At 45.0% G+C, this 18117-nt stretch overlaps 1 protein-coding gene across 4 annotated transcripts in view; it reads left to right on the forward strand.

Moving 5' to 3' along the window:
* Positions 1–257: 257 nt before the first annotated feature.
* Positions 258–18117, forward strand: part of POU5F1 (POU class 5 homeobox 1) — a 31212-nt gene continuing 13352 nt past the window's right edge. For 2 of the 4 annotated variants that reach the window (XM_053303501.1, XM_053303502.1), the window contains exons 1-2: positions 258–1670; positions 17730–17847. In XM_053303501.1, the coding sequence (XP_053159476.1) occupies positions 1083–1670; positions 17730–17847 (706 nt within the window). In that variant the 5' untranslated portion in view covers positions 258–1082. The remainder of the gene's footprint in view (positions 1671–17729; positions 17848–18117) is intronic. The other 2 variants (XM_053303500.1, XM_053303503.1) reach the window with 2 other exon arrangements.

An 18117-nucleotide genomic window follows, 5' to 3' on the forward strand; every position in this document is an offset into this window, starting at 1 on the left:
AATCCCTTCCCCTCCCACTCAGCCATCACACACACAATCTCCAGCCTTCCCCCGGTGGGTCCAAGGCCTATTGTCTAGGCCTGAATGGGCCTTGTGGGCTGGGGAATCGCTGGTACTTGAGCCTGCTGGGCCATGGGTTTTGTGAGTGGGGGAAGGGGCTTCCAACCTTGACTGTCTTTGAAGCTGAGCGTGAGGAGGGAGCCCCGCTTCGTTTTATCCAGAGGTGAAAAGGGTGAGGCCATATCTTCTGCCCGATCTCCCAACCCCATTCCGCTCTGACCAATACCTGGAGAAGAGGCGTGGCCCGAGGGGGCTTTTTAGACCACAGGGCGTGGCTACTTCAGGATGGCTTCAGACTCGCCCAGCTCTTCCCGGGTTGAGTTAAACAATCTGCGTTCTTGCCTTGGGGTCCTCCTGGCTAGTCGGTCGGGCCTCCTCTCTCATCACCTGCGTGTTCTTGTAGCTTCATCTCCTTGACTTCTAGCTTTCTTGCCTCCCTGGTGACCTCGACTGGCTCCTTCTGCAACCTGGAACTAAGAGAAAAACGACATCTTACCTCCTCTCTCTCTCCCTCTTGGTTTTTCTTGGGTCTTAGTCTTCTCTTGGGCTCCTCTTATATTTTAGAAGAAAACTGCAATTGCGGGACCCCTCAAACTTCATTCCCAGACACAGCGGGTCTCCCATTGGTATTTGAACCAGCTGCTGGACAGCTGGCTCGTACCTCCACCTTCTCTCTCTCTTTCTCAACCCAAGCCTAAAACTGACTTGAAGTGGGACTGACACTACCGCTTCTCTACATCATCAGTTGGCTTCAAGTTAGGGGCTCTAGAGATCTGCTAGACTCTTGGCTGTCGGGCTTCTGTTAGTGGTCAGGCCAGAAGGAGGAGGAAAAAGGAGAACTGGGGACTGCTTTTCTTCTGCTTGCTTAGAATCCCTCCCTGTTAGCATCAGTCTTAACTGTTTTGGGGGACATTTGAGCTCCTGCTGCCTCTTTCCAAGGCGACTCTCTTCGAGTCAGAAGTGTGAGTGAGTTCCACTTTCTGGACACCTGCGCCGAATCCGCTCTCCCTGAATAAGTCGGCATGGCTGGGTACCCTTTCTCTGTCCACCGTAGCAACCTCCCTGCTGTCCCTTCCCATGAAGCGAGCGGGGGCTTCTTGCCTGAAACCTTTAATGGAGCAATTCCTGGGCAGGGCTTTCCCTTCAGGCCTGACTACGGGCCCCAAGGAGGAGGGATGGTGGAGTCCCATCCCGGTGGCGGAGAGGCTCCTCGAACTTGCTACTCCTTCGCTGCGGGCGGGGATGCTTGGAATCGCCATCATTCGATGATGACGGGCCCTTATATGGTCTCTCCGTCGGCAGAGGTCTGCCCAGGCGGCCCAAAGGTTGACATCAAGGTGGAGCGAGACTTTGACCAACCAGCGCCCTACTATGGGCTCCCCTGGACAGGAACCCACATGAGGTCTTCCTCCTCCTTGCCCTGCACCGGACCGGGCAACAGCAGGGAGACCGTCTCGCCTGACGACGAGCCCCGGCCTTCCAGCAGCCAGGCTAACCAGCTTGAGGAGAGGGGCAGCGCTGACAGCAGTCCCAGGAGCGATGGCAGTCGAAGTCCTAGTGGGCCGCTGCCCCCTGGAGAGGGCCGGGAAGAAGGTGGCAGTGAAGATGAGGTAAGCATGCTGTTGGGGCGGAGAGGAGAGGGGAGAGTTGGTCCAAAGGGTGTGTTTGTGTCAGTGGCATAGTGGTTAGCACAGGGCTGCACAACTTTGGCCCTCCAGTTTTTAGACTACAACCCCCATCATCCATAGCCACAGTGGTAAGTAGCCAGGGAAGATGGGAGTTGGAGTCCAACATCTGCAGCAGGGCCGAAGTTGTGCACCCCTGGATTAGTCTTGGACTAGGACTGGGGAAGCCCAAGTACAAATATCCATTCAGTAATGGAACTCACTGGGTGAGGCTGGGCCAGTCGCTAATCTCTCTGCCTAACCCACCCCACAGGGTTGTTGAGATGATAGACATAACCTTGTACACTACTCAGGGCTCCTTGGAGGAAGTGTGTGATATAAATACAAATATATAAAAATCCTTGAGCTGCCTCGAAACCTTGTAAGCACAACCTGTCTTGGCTTTGCTCTGAGGATAAAGTGGGATAGGTAATGTAAGCTGCCCTGAGTTGAAGGAAGAAGCAGGATGCAAATGTGATAAGTGAAATATTTAGATCTCCTGGCTTGAGAGGTATCCTGCAAGAACATTCAGATCCTGGCTTGAGCAGTATCCTGCAAGAACATTCAGAACTGACTGGCAGAGGCAGACTAAAAGTCCAGCTTTGGTAGTTCTGCCATGTGCTAGAGAAGCCGGGGAGCAGGGCATTAAGATCAAGAACCTCCCCTGTTGCTGGTGATGGTGGTTCCCAGCATGTGGTACTCAGAGGTGTACTACCTCTGGACTGGCACCATTTAAATGTTGTGTAGAAGGCAGAACTTCATGTGTTCTAATTGCATGTTTTATTCAGTTTTATTGTTTTACTTTGCAAGCTGCCCAGAGAACAACTTGTTATGGGTTATTCACCAGGTGCCGCTTTTTATATCATATGGCTTAGTGATAGAGTCCTTAACTGGTGAAATTGCTTCTTCTCAGTAGTATTTAAAGGGATTGGGGCCCCCATGGTGTGTGTACCTGTGAGGTCTACTGAGTAACTTTGGGAGAACATTACTGTCGCCCACCCACAAGCTGGATTTGCCCTTTTAAGAAATGACACCATTGTGACACAGAGGTCAATCATGAGGTTGCTGAGAAATGGTGAAAAGAAAATTTGATAGTGTTTACACCATCAAAACAATGCTATCAGAGTACAGAAGCACTAAAGTGAATTTCTTGCAGAGGATATAAGCATTGTCTCACCTACTGGATTTCCAAAAAATAAGGGTTCCTTCCTAAACATGTTTTACCTGAAATAAGTTTGGCTGATGTTGATGGACTTAACTTCTCCGTAAGCATGTTTAGATTGCAGCCTTATTTTAACTGCCAATTCATGACTTAGGAATGGGTCTGGTGATGTGGATGAGCTACTGGAAACTCCCTTTCTAGTGCCACCTATATGAGAGAAATAAGTACATAAAATGACAGTGAGTTCCCAAAGTAAATGGTACATTACTGTTTGTTTCATCAAGTACTCCTTAATTCTAGTATTACATGGAATTGTAAGTGCAGGTTTCTTCCCCTCCCTGCAAGCTGCTAATGATTTTATACCTTGCATATTCCCCACCTTAGTTGCCTCTTCTCTAATTTTGTTTTCTAATAGCTCTGACTGTTCCTACTACTATTTCCAGATGTAAATACACAGAAAAACCCTGCTGTTTTTCTAATGTGATGGCTAATGTGCATCTAGTTTATTTGTCACATTTGAACATCCTTCGCCAACAGTGGCTACCCATGTAGTTCTGGGAAGCTTACAAGCAGAGCATAAAAATAGCAGCCCTCCATGACAATCCCTGTTTGTTTCAAGCCACTGGCACTGGGGGGGGGGGTGGTATACTGCCACTGCATATGGAGGTTCAACCATGGTTAGTAACTGTTCTGTGGATTAACCACAGGATCCTGGCTTAGATGGCTTTAAAGGAAGATTCAACAAATCTTCCATCAACTTGTCCAGCCATCTAAGTCAATGGCTATTCCAAAAGTTAATTAGTTGCCAGGAGATTTAGGACTAACACAACACAACCAGTTTCATTGGGTGGTTCTGAATTTTAATGTTATGGGAAAGGGAGAAGAAAACATCAATTTGCCTTGTGACACTAGTAGTAGGTGGTATAGATACCTTCAAACAAATGGTTAAAGGAAACCATATCCAGGCTAAAATACATGACTTGAGCTCTGACATCTGATTTCTTGGAAATGAACTCCTGCTCATTCACCATGATTTCTCTGACACAATTCCCACTCTGCCATGGAACTTACTGGGTGACTCTTGGCCGGTCACTTATCTCTGTTGGACCTACTTCACAGGGTTGTTGTGAGGATTAGCATAACCATATACACTGCTCTGGTCTAGGAAGAGCAGGATATAAATGTAAAGAAAATAAATTCTGAGGATGATCCAGCAATACAATTTGTGGGATATTGAAGGTATTATGGGGTATAAGAGAAGCAAAGGTTCTGTGGGAGTTCTGGGAGAAGTGTCTGGAGGGAAGAAGTAGATGGTGGTGAAATAACTTGTAAATTAGTTTTGAAGGAATCCTCTGTGGTTCCTATCTTGCAGAAAATCTTGGCTAAGGTCTGAGAGACTTGCTGATGATCACACTGACTGCCTGATTGTGAGCAATCTTCAAGTTCTTTGGTAGCTCTATGAAAGCTGCCGCATTAAGATCCTAAATTAGTTTGTTTCAGAACATGGGTTGCTGGTGTGTTCATGGTTTTTGTCAAGTTTCTTTTGCCTGGATTCAACAACATGCCCAGATGTCCACTGAGGAAGAACTTGCATAAATAATGCCCTCTCACCCTAATCCTGTTGAATCATTTCCCCCCCAGAGTGAGAGTGACTTGCGCAAACATTGGCTGTGATCTTGATGTGTGAGCACTGCAAGATATTCTCCTCAGGGGATGAAGCCCCTCTGGGAAGAGGAGAAAGTTCCAAGTTCCCTCTCTGGCTTCTCCAAGATAGGTCAAGATTTTTATTTATTTTTAATAGGACAAGATTTTTTTAATGAACCAACAAACTACCAAAGCATACAGTATGTTGCCAAAGCACAATTATATACAAAGTGGTTGTTTGTACATGATATATCTACAAAGATTTACACACAATGATTTGGAAACCCACAAGGTTATGAAGTATATGCAGGTAGTACTGTAACTCGGGGGGTGGGGGATTTCAAGGCACATCAGGTAATGGCGGGGGTGGGTGGGTGGGTTACATCCGATGTCCATTTCCACAATTTGTCCCATTGCTGTTTGGAAGAGATACTCTTGTCTTTTTGCAGATAACCATACAAACTTTTCCAGAAGAGATTTACTGTCTCATCTGCGTGAACCTCTTGGTTGCGTCTTCCCTCCCTATTCCTATGCAGGAGCATTGCATAAATAACATACGGTTTACTAACCTGATTATGAGGAGTGGAACGTTCCAATTCCAAGATAGGGCTGAGAGAGATTCCTGCCTGCAACCTTGGAGAAGCCACTGCCAGTCTGTGAAGACAATACTGAGCTAGATAGACCAATGGTTTGACTCAGTATATGGCAAAGCTCTTCTGTTTGTTTGAAATCTGTGTTACTGTTGGTCAATTGCAAGTGTGAAAGATGTCAAATGACTCATTCTTATTCCATCAGCTCTTGCCAGGTTGTGCAAAACCAGTTATTACTGGCAGCATTTTCATTGGTGGTACAAATATGAAAGCACCCTAGTTGAAAAGGAAAGTTGGTGTAAACCTGTAGAATGGATGGATTCTCTTAGCCCAAGGTTTCTACTCCAAAAACTTTACAGTCTCCATCCTCATGGCACACATTTGGTGCATGAGAGTAAGCATTTCTCATGCTTGGTGGCATGTGTCCTACTCCTGAATGTGAGAATTCTTGGATTGGTATAGATATTTGACTAGAACATCAGTACAGCCCCTTCTCATCTTGCCTGCCTGCCCTGTAACTGAGCGGGGTGAGATGCTTGAATGTGTTTGATCTCCAGCATAGGAGGGAGCAACATCTTCTCCAGCTGCTGCTTTTATTGAGGAGCAAAGGTGGTGTGTGTGTGTGTGTGTGGTGTCAGAAGCTTATAAAATCTGTGCATGGTGTGATGTAAGTGGATAGAGATAAAATTTTCTCCTGCTTTTCTAATACTAGAACTTCGGGGGTGGGGGCAGTCATCCAAGTGAAATTAATCGGCAGTAGATTCAGATGCAAAACACTTCACATAGTGCATAAGTAATCTATGGAATTCACTGCCACAAGTGATGACCATTAGCTGGCTTTCAAACGGAATTAGACCGATTCATTAGTTGCAGTGGCTATATGGAGACATACTGAACATACATATGTTTTAAGACTTCTTTATGAACCCCACCGCCCATTGAGATCATCAGGAGAGGTCCGTCTGCATTTGCCACCAGCTCGTCTCAGGAACGGGCCTTCTCCGTTGCTGCCCCGATGCTTTGGAATGCACTCCCCATCTCCGACATCTTTTTTAAAGTCTCTAAAGACGCATTTCTTCACCCAGACTTTAAACTGATATTGTTTTGTTTTAATGTTGTTTTTAGAATATTGTTTTAAAATTTTAAATTGCGTTTTAAATTTCTTGCTTTTAAATTTTTTGTTTTTGTTTTTAATTAATGTTTTACTTTTAATCTTGTTGTAAACCACCCAGAGACGTAAGTTTTGGGCGGTGTAAAAATATGATAGATAAAATAAATAAATAAATACTGCCTATTAGAGGCAGTGTGTCACTGAATACCAGTTTCTGGAGTACAACAGCAGAAAAGGGCAGCTGCCCTTGTGTGCTGTGTGTAGGCTTCCCAGAGGCATCTGGCTGGCCACTGAGAGCAGCAAGATGATGGACCAAGTGGGTTTTGTCTTTGGTCTAGTCCAATAGGGCTGCTCTTATGAGAGTCATGATGAAGAGAACCCTTTCAAGCTGGTGTTCTGTCTCCCAGCTGTGAACTATTCTTGAAGACCCAGCATTTTAACGTTTTAATCAGCTTTTAAGAGAGCCCATATGATGCAACTTCTAAAGCTTGGCTTTTAGTAATCTTTGAATTTTAAAAATGTTGGCTTTTCAAGCCAGTTAACTGTCCTGCCTCGTGCCTCCCATCCTCACCCTGCTTAAAGAACCCTGGGGACTGTTAACTTTCATGAAGATGTGTTTGAATTCTGATTTCCTTCTTGCAAGACAGATTGGTAGACCTGGAGTTAGGTGGTGGCCATTGCTCTGCAATGCCACCCCTGTTATTCTGCCTTGTACTAAGTCAGACCATTGGTCCATCTAGCTCAGTATTGAACAGACTGGCAGGGGCTTCTCCAAAGTTGCAAGCAAGAGTCTCTCTCAGCCTGTAAATAAAACACTAAATTTCCGTAAAAAAATTTAAACCAATCAACTGTTTTTATCCATTCTGATAACCCAGTGAGGTGGGACTGTAGGTGAACCCAGCAATTCCCCCCCTCCAAGTCCTCTAACCTGTTCCTTGCATAAACGATGCTGGCTCCTGCTGCTCTAGGGCTAATGGTTCCTGAATTGAAATTTTGAGAAAGATCTCAAACATAACGTAAAGTGTGCTGTCGACTCCTGGCAACCACAGAGCCCTGTGGTTTTTTTGGTAGGATACAGGAGGGGTTTACCATTGCCATCTCCCATACACAGTATAAGATGATGCCTTTCAGCATCTTCCTATATAGCTGCTGCCTGATATAGGTGTTTCTCATTGTCTGGGAAACATACCAGCAAGAATTTGAACTGTCAACCTCTGGCTTGGTAGTCAAGCCATTTCTCTGCTGAGCCATTAGGTGGTTAGATCTCAAACATACCAGAGCAAACAAGATAATTCAAATAGCTACTTTTGCCCTCCTGACCACGAAGAGTTAGCTAGAGTGGCCTATTCAAATGCAAAGGCGTACAAGATAGCCCCCTGTTTCTCAGCACAAAAGAGAGTGATGGGGGAGGCAACTATAGGCAAATAGGCTTTAGTGACAGAAGAAAAGCTTTTGGCATAAGGTTGTACAATTGTGCGGGTGCATTCGATGTTCCTCAAGATCACAGGGCAAACGTAAAAAAATTAATAGCAGAATGCAAGGCTTTCAGAAAAGCCTATTTATGTTCCTTTGTTTACCCTAAAGTACTACTGCGAGTGGTACACCCTACACAGACTTGAACGATGCATGATATGAACGGTGCACAACATTCATTTTTGTGAGAGGAACCCTATTAAAGCAGCTCTATGTGAACGGCCCCTAGGTTTCTTCAAATTATCTTTATTGCGCTTATATGTTGCTAATATGTTACCTCATCACTCGCTCTACTTCACCCCACTTAATTCCATGGTTAAACTCACCATCTGAGAAAGGCCCAGCCGTTGCTCCCTCACTGCTGTTTTGGAACAGGAGGCAGAAACTTCTAGCTGTGAAGAATGGCAACTGAGTATTCTTCCTGTGGAATTCCTCTAGAACAAAAGTAGATTCTTAGGGGTTCATGCTGGGTGAGGGTGTTTGTTTGATGTATTCTTCTGTGTGTGTGTGTGTGTGTGTGTGTTTTAAGTGACTAAATTGAAGTTCTGTCCTTCAGTCTTGGATATGTGTGGGTGTGGGAACTGGCAGTAGTTGCCTAATGGTGAGGGAGAGGCATTCTGCACATTCTCAAGGGCATTCTCATTACATGGTTGTAGTGTTCAGATTTTTTGCTTGCCCCATCCCAGAAACTGGCTGGATAAACAACCTTTTCCAAACACATAAAATAAGCAATTTAAAAGACATGCATATAGAAATAGAATAGTAAAATCCCATGCCCTAAGGTCACAAAGAAAGCTTGCATTCATTTTATGGTATTCTTGAATGGAAACAAGGTGCTGGAGTCAGGGGTGAACCTTTGTAAGCTAGGAGAAAGGATTCACACCACACTGAAGTACCATACCAGGAGGCATAGTAAATGTTTCCACTGATCTGAGGGAATATAGTTGCATGTGAACACTTTGTGCTTTCTGTTTCTGCGGTTCTCACAAGGTGTGGTGCTGCTCGCCCCTTCCCTGGGTTGAGGAAATGCCATAAAGTATGGGTGTGGGAGTAGTGATAAAGGCCTGCTCTTTATATGCCTGTCTCCCCCCCCCCCCATCTTCCTTTTTTGGTGGGGGGAGATGAAATGGAGGCCTAGACTGGCTGCCTAGCTAGGAACCATATTATTATTTTTCATATTTTTTTTACATTTTATAACCCGCTCTTCCTCCAAAGAGCCCAGAGTGGTGTACTACATACGTAGGTTTCTCCTCACAACAACCCTGTGAAGTAGGTTAGGCTGAGAGAGAAGTGACTGGCCCAGAGTCACCCAGCTAGTCTCATGGCTGAATGCGGATTTGAACTCGGGTCTCCCCATTCCTAGTCCAGCACTCTAGCCACTACGTCACGCTGGCCATGAATTCATGAACCATGAATTTTGTATTCCTTCTGTCTGGTGTGAGGGTTTGTATATTGTGGGCTAGTGTGTTTTGTCTAGGAATTTGGTTTTGAATTCTGACACAGTAGTGGGGGCAATGCTAGAACAGCTGGTTTGCGGGAGCAAAGAATATTATTAGAGGAACAAGGATTTTACTATATATGAGATATTTATATAGGTAAGGTCATTATTGATTGTTTACCTTATTAGTGAAGTGTGCTTGACACTTGCAAACTTATTCTGAAAATGGACCAAGTTCCTCTTTAGAAAATACCTTTTTGGATTAGACTAAATCTTTCTTTCAAGCTAGTTTTCTTCTCCTGACCCCAGACCGTCTGGCAGGAGAGGCTGGGGTGGGAAGAGAAGTCAGTACAGCTGAAGAGTGCAAGGGTGTATGCAGGGAGATAACCCTGCCCACATGGTCTCACCCAGTAGAGGTCATAGTCAGGAAGGAAGGGGTTGGCCTGGCTCCTGGGAGGCTAGAGGAGTCTCCCACCTACCTTGCTGCACTGGCTTCTGCTGCTTATTTAGGGCAGAAGAGGTCTTTTTGGAGGAGAGGTCTGTCAACAGCTACTAGTCGGAGGGCTGTAGGCCATCTCCAGCCTCAAAGGCAGGATACCTCTTGAGTACCAGTGGCAGGGGAGTAACGGCAGGAGAGGGAGGGCATGCCCTCAACTCCTGCCTGTAGGCTTCCAGCAGCATCTAGTGGGCCACTGTGTGAAACAGATGCTGGACTAGATGGGCCTTGGGCCTGATCCAGCAGGGCTGTTCTTATGTTCTTAAGAGTGAATGAGGCTTCTCTAAACCACCATGAAATTAATTAATTCAAGCTATGGGGCCATAATAAACTAGAACTGTATGGTCTGACACTTTGCTGTCAAGTTACAGTCTGCTGGATGGGAGAGTGAAAGGGTAAGAAGGAAATACTTTGGGGGGAGTGCCTGCTATCCATTGGAATAATCCCTGGTAGGAACCTGGATTGGTCTTGATTAGGCTTCCCAGCTCTGTTTCTGATGCATAGTCTCTCTAGCAGCCCTGGTGTGAATAGGTGAAACTTTCCCCAACTTCTCTGCCAGGAAAACTTCACCCCTACTCCACAGCATACCTGACTGCTTATGCTAAAACCTTCACCTGTGATTTGAAAGATCTGAGGTCCCCCCCCCCCCACTGCTGCTATGCAGTAGTTACTTAGCTGGCCAATCCCAGAGGTGAGATATAATTTTGGAAAAAGAAAACCAAGCAAATGGGGATAAAGGAGCATTTGGGACTTCTATGAGATGTTGAGTAATATTCATTCCTTGTTAAGTGCAGTTGATGCTATCAGCAGTTGAAACAGGCTGCCCCACCCAGGCCCACTTGTGCACGAACATCTGCTCAAAGACCCTGGCAGTCCTAGAGGTCGAGAGGAGATAAGTATCTTCATATCTATCCTTGTTCTGAAGGGGCAGTATTGCCCCTCTGATTGTACTTGGCACTTTCTAAACACATTTGATTTTAGAAAACTGTGAATAACCTGATCTTTTGTAGAAACCAATCAGAGCAGCTTACAAACAAAATTCAACCACATTAGAAAAGAGCAAGAGAGATCCTCTACAACACAATTCCAAATGCTCCTTAATCCTTTTCCCCTTTAAAAGCAGGTGTGTAATCAACTATTTGAAGTGTACTACATTTTTGTTTTTTTTTTAATAATTCTCTTTCCCTACCTCTCACAATGTGTGAGGAACATTGCTTAGGGTGGGTTAGTTTGCACATACCTTTTCCAAGCAACAGCAGTAACTTCAGCAGTAAATACTTCTCTTCTGGACTCTCCACTCTGCCAGAGTTAACTAACACTGCTGAGTCCCCAGGCTGAGAAAGTAAGCAGTGGCTATCCCATAATCCTTTGTGACTAGACAGGGAGGTGTGCAGGAGTAGTGAGTGTGCCAGTGTGTGTAGGTCTACTACAGCCCACAACACTTGAATTCAATTAATCTACACATTGCTTTCAGGCAGTAGGAATTGCTGACCCTTCACCTTAAGGGCACAAGAGTGAGTGATCTAAGGGGAGATAGGATGGCTTCCTGCAAATATTTGCAGGGCTGTCACATAAAAGGTGCGAATTTGCTGCTCCTTACTTGCAGTTGGCAGGAGCCAACTGGTTGAAATGACTAGGAAACAGATTCATCAGATTTGACATCAGGAAGAACTTCCTAAGGAGAGTTGCTGACTGACAATGGAACAACTGCTTTGTGCAGTGGTGGGCTCCCCTTCTCTAGCAGTTCTCACACAGAAACTGGACAGCCATCTGTCAGGGAAGCTTCTGCGCTGAGCAGGAGATAGGACTGGAAGACCTTTAAGGTCCCTGCCATTTCTAGAATTCTAACTAGGCGCCAAAGAGAATGGCATGGTGCCAGTCTTAAGTTGCCCTGATTCCTGTTCACTCGCCTTCTAAAGAGCATCTACAACCATTCATTGTTCTCATGTGTGTTCCTTGTGCTTCATCAGTATCTTGTCAGGACACAGAATATCCAATTTCTTGGAAAGAATGGGGCAGCAGTAGCACAATCTCTGCAGCTTTTGACTGCTATACTCCTCTTTGGGCTTAGGAGCATAGGAAGATAGGAAGCTGCCATATACTGAGTTAGACCATGGTCTAGCTAGCTCAGTATTGTCTTCACAGACTGCCAGCAAGGTTGTAGGCAGGAACTTCTTTCAGACCTATCTTGGAGAAGCCAGGGAGGGAACTTGGAACCTAGATGCTCTTCCCAGAAGGGAATATCTTACAGTGCTCAAACATCAAGTCTCCCATTCAAATGCAACTAGGGCAGATCCTGCTTAGCTAAGGGGACAAGTCTTGTTTGCTACCACAAGACTAGTTCTCCTCCTTAAATATTGTCTTCACAGACTGGCAGCAGCTTCTCCAAGGTTGCAGGCAGGAATCTCTCTCAGCCCTGTCTTGGAGAAGCCAGGGAGGGAACTTGAAACCTTCTGCTCTTCCCAGAGTGACTCTATCCCCTGTAGGGAATTTCTTACAGTGCTCACACTTCTAGTCTCCCATTCGTATGCAGCCAGGGTGGACCCTGCTTAGCTAAGGGGACAAGTCATACTTGCTACCACAAGACCAGCTCTCCTTGTTCTTGATGTGTGCAGCAACATGTAGGGTTGTTGAGTCTCTTGCTGCGTGTCAGCCCTTCAGCCCACTGCCACTGTTAGCTTTCCTGATCGGTAACATTTTAGGGCAGTGCCTGACATCCAGACCAACTTTCTGGCTGACATGAGGAAAATTATTCAATAGTCTTAACTTATCCTTAATTTCAGTGGGACTACTTTGAGTAATCTTCTTTATCAAATCAACCATTGAATAGTGCTATGCTATACTAATACCATAAAAGCCGCGTAATGGTGCAATGGGGAAATGACTTGACTAGCAAGCCAGAGGTTGCTGGTTTGAATCCCTGCTGGTATGTTTCCCAGACTATGGGAAACACCTATTCTGGGTAGCAGTGATAAAGGAAGATGCTGAAAGGCATCATCTCATATTGCACAGGAGATGGCAATGGTAATCCCCTCCTGTATTCTACCAAAGACAACCACAGTCTGGTCACCAGGAGTCAACTCTGACTCAATGGCACACTTTACTTTTATACTAATAGCTTAAGTATGAATATGTATAAGGAAGCTGCCTTATATTGGGTAAGGCCATTAGAACAAGAAGTGTGACTTCATAGTTAACTGCAGTATCTTTCTCCAGCCCCAGCCCAATTTTGTGCAGGGTGTCTCCATGTTGGGAACTTCCACATATGGCTGCACCATAGTGTGTGGAACTTCCACTTTGACTGTTGCCAAAACGCACTCGGAAAATGAAGCCACAGTACTAGATATATTCACCCTTCTATGCGCACTGCTGTTTGTGTGGCTTCTCGGGCAAATATATACATATTTTGATTTTTGAAATTACATAGGTGTTTCTCTATGCAAGTGTGGCTTGAAGGGTCTATAATGTTGGCTTTCTATGAAGACATCCACATTTTCCTGTGAGATTTGTTGCTGCTGTGTGTTAATGGCCACTGGCTGGCAGAGCTTTTAAAAAGGGATTTGACATATTCATAGGTTAGGTTCCGATGCTGATCACTGGAAAGCCAGTGTGGTGTAGGTGTTTGGTGTTGGACTAGGGTTTGGGAGACCCAGGCGCAAATTCTCGCTTGGTAACTTTGGACCAGTCACTGTCTGTTAGCCAACTTAACCTTACAGGATTGTTGTGAGGGGGAAAATGGGGAAGGGATGTGCACTTTCCTTGGAAGAAAGGTGGGATGAAAATAAACTGTAATAAGCAGCCTCAAGTGTAGGATGGGGTGAGGAGTGTGTGTGTGTGTGTGTGTGTGTGTGTGTGTGTGTGGTATATAAATAAAATAGATCATTTCATAATAGCTAAACTGGCCCTCCAAGTTCTCAGGCAGTATACTCTGAATATGTAGCTTGAGACAAATGAGGACAACGGCCGTGGCTATTGTAAGCTTCTCTGGGTTTCTGCATGGCTACTACTGGGAGACAGTGGCCGAAATCCTGACTAATGCTATGTGTGTGTGCAGCCAAAAGTGCACATCACCACCATCGTTATTATTAAACATATATTTATACTGCCTAAAACTTGCATCTCTGGGCGGTTTACAAGAAGACAAAATAACAGAAAAAGTTAACACATTACAACAATTAAACTATTAAACCAGTATTTAATTATCTAATAAATAAGAGCCTGGATGAACATATGTGTCTTTAAAGACTTTTTAGAAGTTGTCAGAGATGCATGCAGTGAGAGTGTCTCCACTAACTTCAGTGGCACAATCATTTGCACAGGAGGGTGACTTTTGCCGATCTCCCTTTCCTGCAGGAGCATTCTGGGCGGCATGAAATAATTTCATGCTGCCCTTGGGGACATAATGTCCCCATGCTTCACAGAGCACTTTCAGAGGAAGGGGAGTTGGGAGAAAATCACCCCCACCCCCGCATGGGTGACACAGTCTTGCTGAAGCAGGGACACTCCTGCTGCATATGTGCAGTGTTAGGATGTTGGCCAGAATGTTGAGTTAAATGGGCCTTGGTCTGGGGAAGGTGACATTTTTTAAAGAGTGACTGGAGGTTGTCACCCCACCCACCAATGCAGACACAAAGTGTATTTGAAGAATGTGAGATTGTGAAATGGGATCCCTTTGCTTTCACTGGGGAGGGTTTAAGGTAAGACAAGTCTGAGAAAGACTTGATTAATTCTGATAGGCCTCCAGGCACAGACATGCTTAAGCCTTCTCTGGATTCCAGCCCATCTGCAAGTTGCTGATGGTCTGACCCAAGGCTAAATGGAAACAACCCTGCTTTTTTGCTGGAGGGAAAAAAGATCTCCCTGGTATTTCTGTACTCAGCACTAGCTGACATCAAAAATGCAACTCTAAATGATGGGTGTGTGGGTGTTTAAAAAAAAAAAAAAGATTTGGGATTTTGTATTGGCCTGGCTGGTTCAGATTATAAGAGTGGTCTGGATTAGAACAGATGGTGGGTGGGAGCCAAGGTTCCTGGGTCCTCCTTGTTGTGGGGGCAGTGAGGTCTGTTGGGTTGAGGTGCCTCCTTCCACATATTCTGAATTGAGAAGAAATCTAGTAGTATCTCTGTATCTAGTGAAAAATCCATTTGAGGTCTATTGGTCACACAAAGATTCTTTGCTTGCAATTCTGTGCACACTTACCTGGGAGTAAACAGCACAACTGAATTTGTTTGAGTAATACTAATAGGATTGTGTGTTAATGCCTCCCTCTTAATACCACATGCCTCTGTGGTTGCCAGGAGCCAACACCGACTTGATTTCCATACTACCCTTCCAAAAACGGCTCAGGGCAGTTTACACAGAGAAATAAATAAATAAGATGGCTCCCTGTCCCCAAAGGGCTCACAATCTAAAAGAAACATAAGACAGACACCAGCAACAGTCACTGGAGGTCCTGTGCTGGGGATGGATAGGGCCAGTTACTCTCCCCCGTTGAATAGAGAATCACCGTGTTAAAAGGTGCCTCTTTGCCAAGTTAGCAATAGTTAATAAACTCTTTATTTACTCTTACTCCAAAACCTATTGGGAATAGGAACATTCTCAGTGGTAGTAATATACCAGATGCAAAGCTGGGTTCAGAAATAAATGTGGGAAAGAGGACCCATCATTGTTTCAAAAGAGAATGTCATTGATGTCAGCTGAGCATTGTTGGCTGCAGGTGCTTGGTGCTGTTTGCCATGATGCAAGAATTGCTACGTAGATGTGCATTAGGGTACGTAATAAAGTTGTGCCATCGGGTCGGTGTTGACTCCTGGCGACCACAGAGCTATGTGGTTTCCTTTTGGTAGAATACAGGATGGGTTTACCATTGCCATCTCCTGCGCAGTATGAGTTGATGCCTTTCAGCACCTGATACCAGCAGGGATTTGAACAAGCAACCTCTTGCTCCCTATGCAAATTACTTCCCCGCTGTGCCACTAGGTGGCTCATTAGGGTACATTGATTAATTGATTAAGTGCTGTCAAGTGGGTGTCAACTCTTAACACATATAGATACTTTCCAGGATGATCTGTTTTCAGCTTGCCCTTTAAGGTATCTCAGTGCATTAGGTAGGAAGCTGCTAATACCAAGTTGGATCATTGGTGCATCTAGCTCAGTATTATCTACTGTACTGATTGGCATCAGCTTTCCAGAGTTTGATGGGGTCTTTTTTAGCCCTAACTGGAAATGCCAAGGATTTGAAACAGTGTTCCCTCTAAGGTGTTCACGTGCTCACATATTTTTTTTTTTAATGTCCGCTCAGTTAAATTTAGATTGTGCTCAGATTGACTCAGGAAGGTTGCACTCTGAATGCATGTCCACACACACAGTGGTGCTCTTACCCTTGGACTTCTGGGCAAAAGTCCAGGGCCTCCACACCTCATGGGAACCCCCAAATCTCCTTTAGAGGCAGAGTGGGGAAAGAAACATGTGGGATGGGAATATGTTAAGTTGTGTGTTGAAATGTTTCTGCTAATGCATATTTGCACAAATATGTCTGTTTTATATTCTTACATTGTTGTGAGTTCAGTTGCTGTTTCTGCCCACAAGAATCCATGTGTTAAAAATACTGTAATGGGATCATGCTTAACTGGCTGGGTGGGTCCAGTGGTGGTGGGGGCTCTCCAAAGGCCTTTAGATCCAGGCTTCGAAATTACCTAGTTGCACCTCTATGTACACACACTGCCTCAATACTGCTGCCAGAACAAAACTCATTCTGAACACAGATGAGAAGAATTTGAGAGAACACTGATTGGAACTGCAGCCTTCTGCATGGAAAGCAATAATAATAATAATAATAATAATAATAATAATAATAATAATAATAATAATAATTATTATTATTATTATTATTATTTGATTTCTATGCTGCCCTTCCAAAAATGGCTCAGGGCAGTTTACACAGATAAATAATAAATAAAGAAGAAGGATTCCTGTCCCCAAAGGGCTCACAATCTAAAAAGAAACATAAGATAGACACCAGCAACGGTCACTGGAGGTACGGTGCTGGGGGTGGATAGGGCGAGTACCTCTCCCCCTGCTCAAGAAAGAGAATCACCACATTAAAAGATGCCTCTTTGCCAAGTTAGCAGGTGTAGTAGCAGCCTGTAAAGGTGGGGTGTGGACTGCTCATTCTGCAGCCTGGGCAAATGACCAGCCTGTGTGTCTGTGGTTAATGTTGCAGCGGGGGAGATCAAGGCAGTAGGGGTGGGGAGAGGAGAGTGGGAACGAGTTGCACTTGGGGTTTGTTTTCTATCCTCCTTGTACAGGATGCCACTGATGGAAAACATGCACTCTATCACTGAGTTACAGCCTAGTCTCCTAAAAGTGTGGTCCTTCTTCCCTGCAGAGGCATAGTCTGGTCTGGGGATTGAACCTAGACTCACTTGCATCCATGGCAAAAAACTACTTCTGCATCAACAAGCTGCAACTGCAACTACAGGAAAACTTACCTGTAGATTCCTATTTGTGACGTATGTTTTTTGCCTTTTAGAGAGAAGTCAGTCAGTGGACTTACTCCAGCATATGAATGCATGTCTTGGGAGAAGAGGGGCAAAACAATCTCTGTTCTACGAAGTCTGCAATCCTAGGCACTCTTATTTCTGAGTAGACATGCCATACAATTAGGGCTCTCGCTGGCTACATAGATGCTCCCAAGTCCCAGCGTTTTTGCTTGTTCTTGACCTTAGAGTAGTTTGTGGGGACCAACTCAATCTGCAGTTAAAGTGTTAGTTTTCCAACTGTGTTCTGGGGGATCCCTTTTGGGGCTTCTAGGAAGCCACACACCTCTTCAGTTTGAAAGCTGGAAGGAAAACTGGGGCTCATCACTCCCACTGGAATGCTTCAGTTCATCTCGCAGACCAGTAAAATGTTGCTTGGTTGGCAACCCTAGCATGGTGGCTTGGTGGTTGTAGGGAAGGAGATGGAAGGCTTTGGGGCCTGGACTCCTGGACAGAAAAAATGATTCGCTGGAGTATGTGGTGCTCTTTGATTTTGCACAGGTTGGAGTGGAGACTGGGTGTTTACATAAACCTTTCTCCTTGCTTTCCCTAGGAGAGGCCTCTTCCTACCAATGAGGAACTGGAACAATTTGCCAAGGAACTGAAGCACAAAAGAATCAACTTGGGCTACACTCAGGCCGATGTGGGACTGGCTCTGGGTGTGCTGTATGGTGGGTACTGCAAGGATGTTGAAGGCAGGAGCTTGACAGCAGATTGACTGACTGATCGATTGATTTTAGTGTACCCTGCAGTGAACTGTTCTTTGTCCAAATAAGTGTTGATGGAGTATCAAAGGGTGCCTAGGGATTTTCTTGGTGGAGGGGGAGAGAGAATGTGCTTATTAACCATAGACTTTCCCTCATCCTGTGTGTGCACAGAATCTCTCTTCGGTCAGGGGTTCTCAAACTCAGCCTTGGGCCATTGTGTTTGGACATCATAGG

This window comes from Hemicordylus capensis, chromosome 2 (genome assembly GCF_027244095.1).
Source record: "Hemicordylus capensis ecotype Gifberg chromosome 2, rHemCap1.1.pri, whole genome shotgun sequence".
NCBI classification, from domain to species: Eukaryota; Metazoa; Chordata; class Lepidosauria; order Squamata; family Cordylidae; genus Hemicordylus; species Hemicordylus capensis.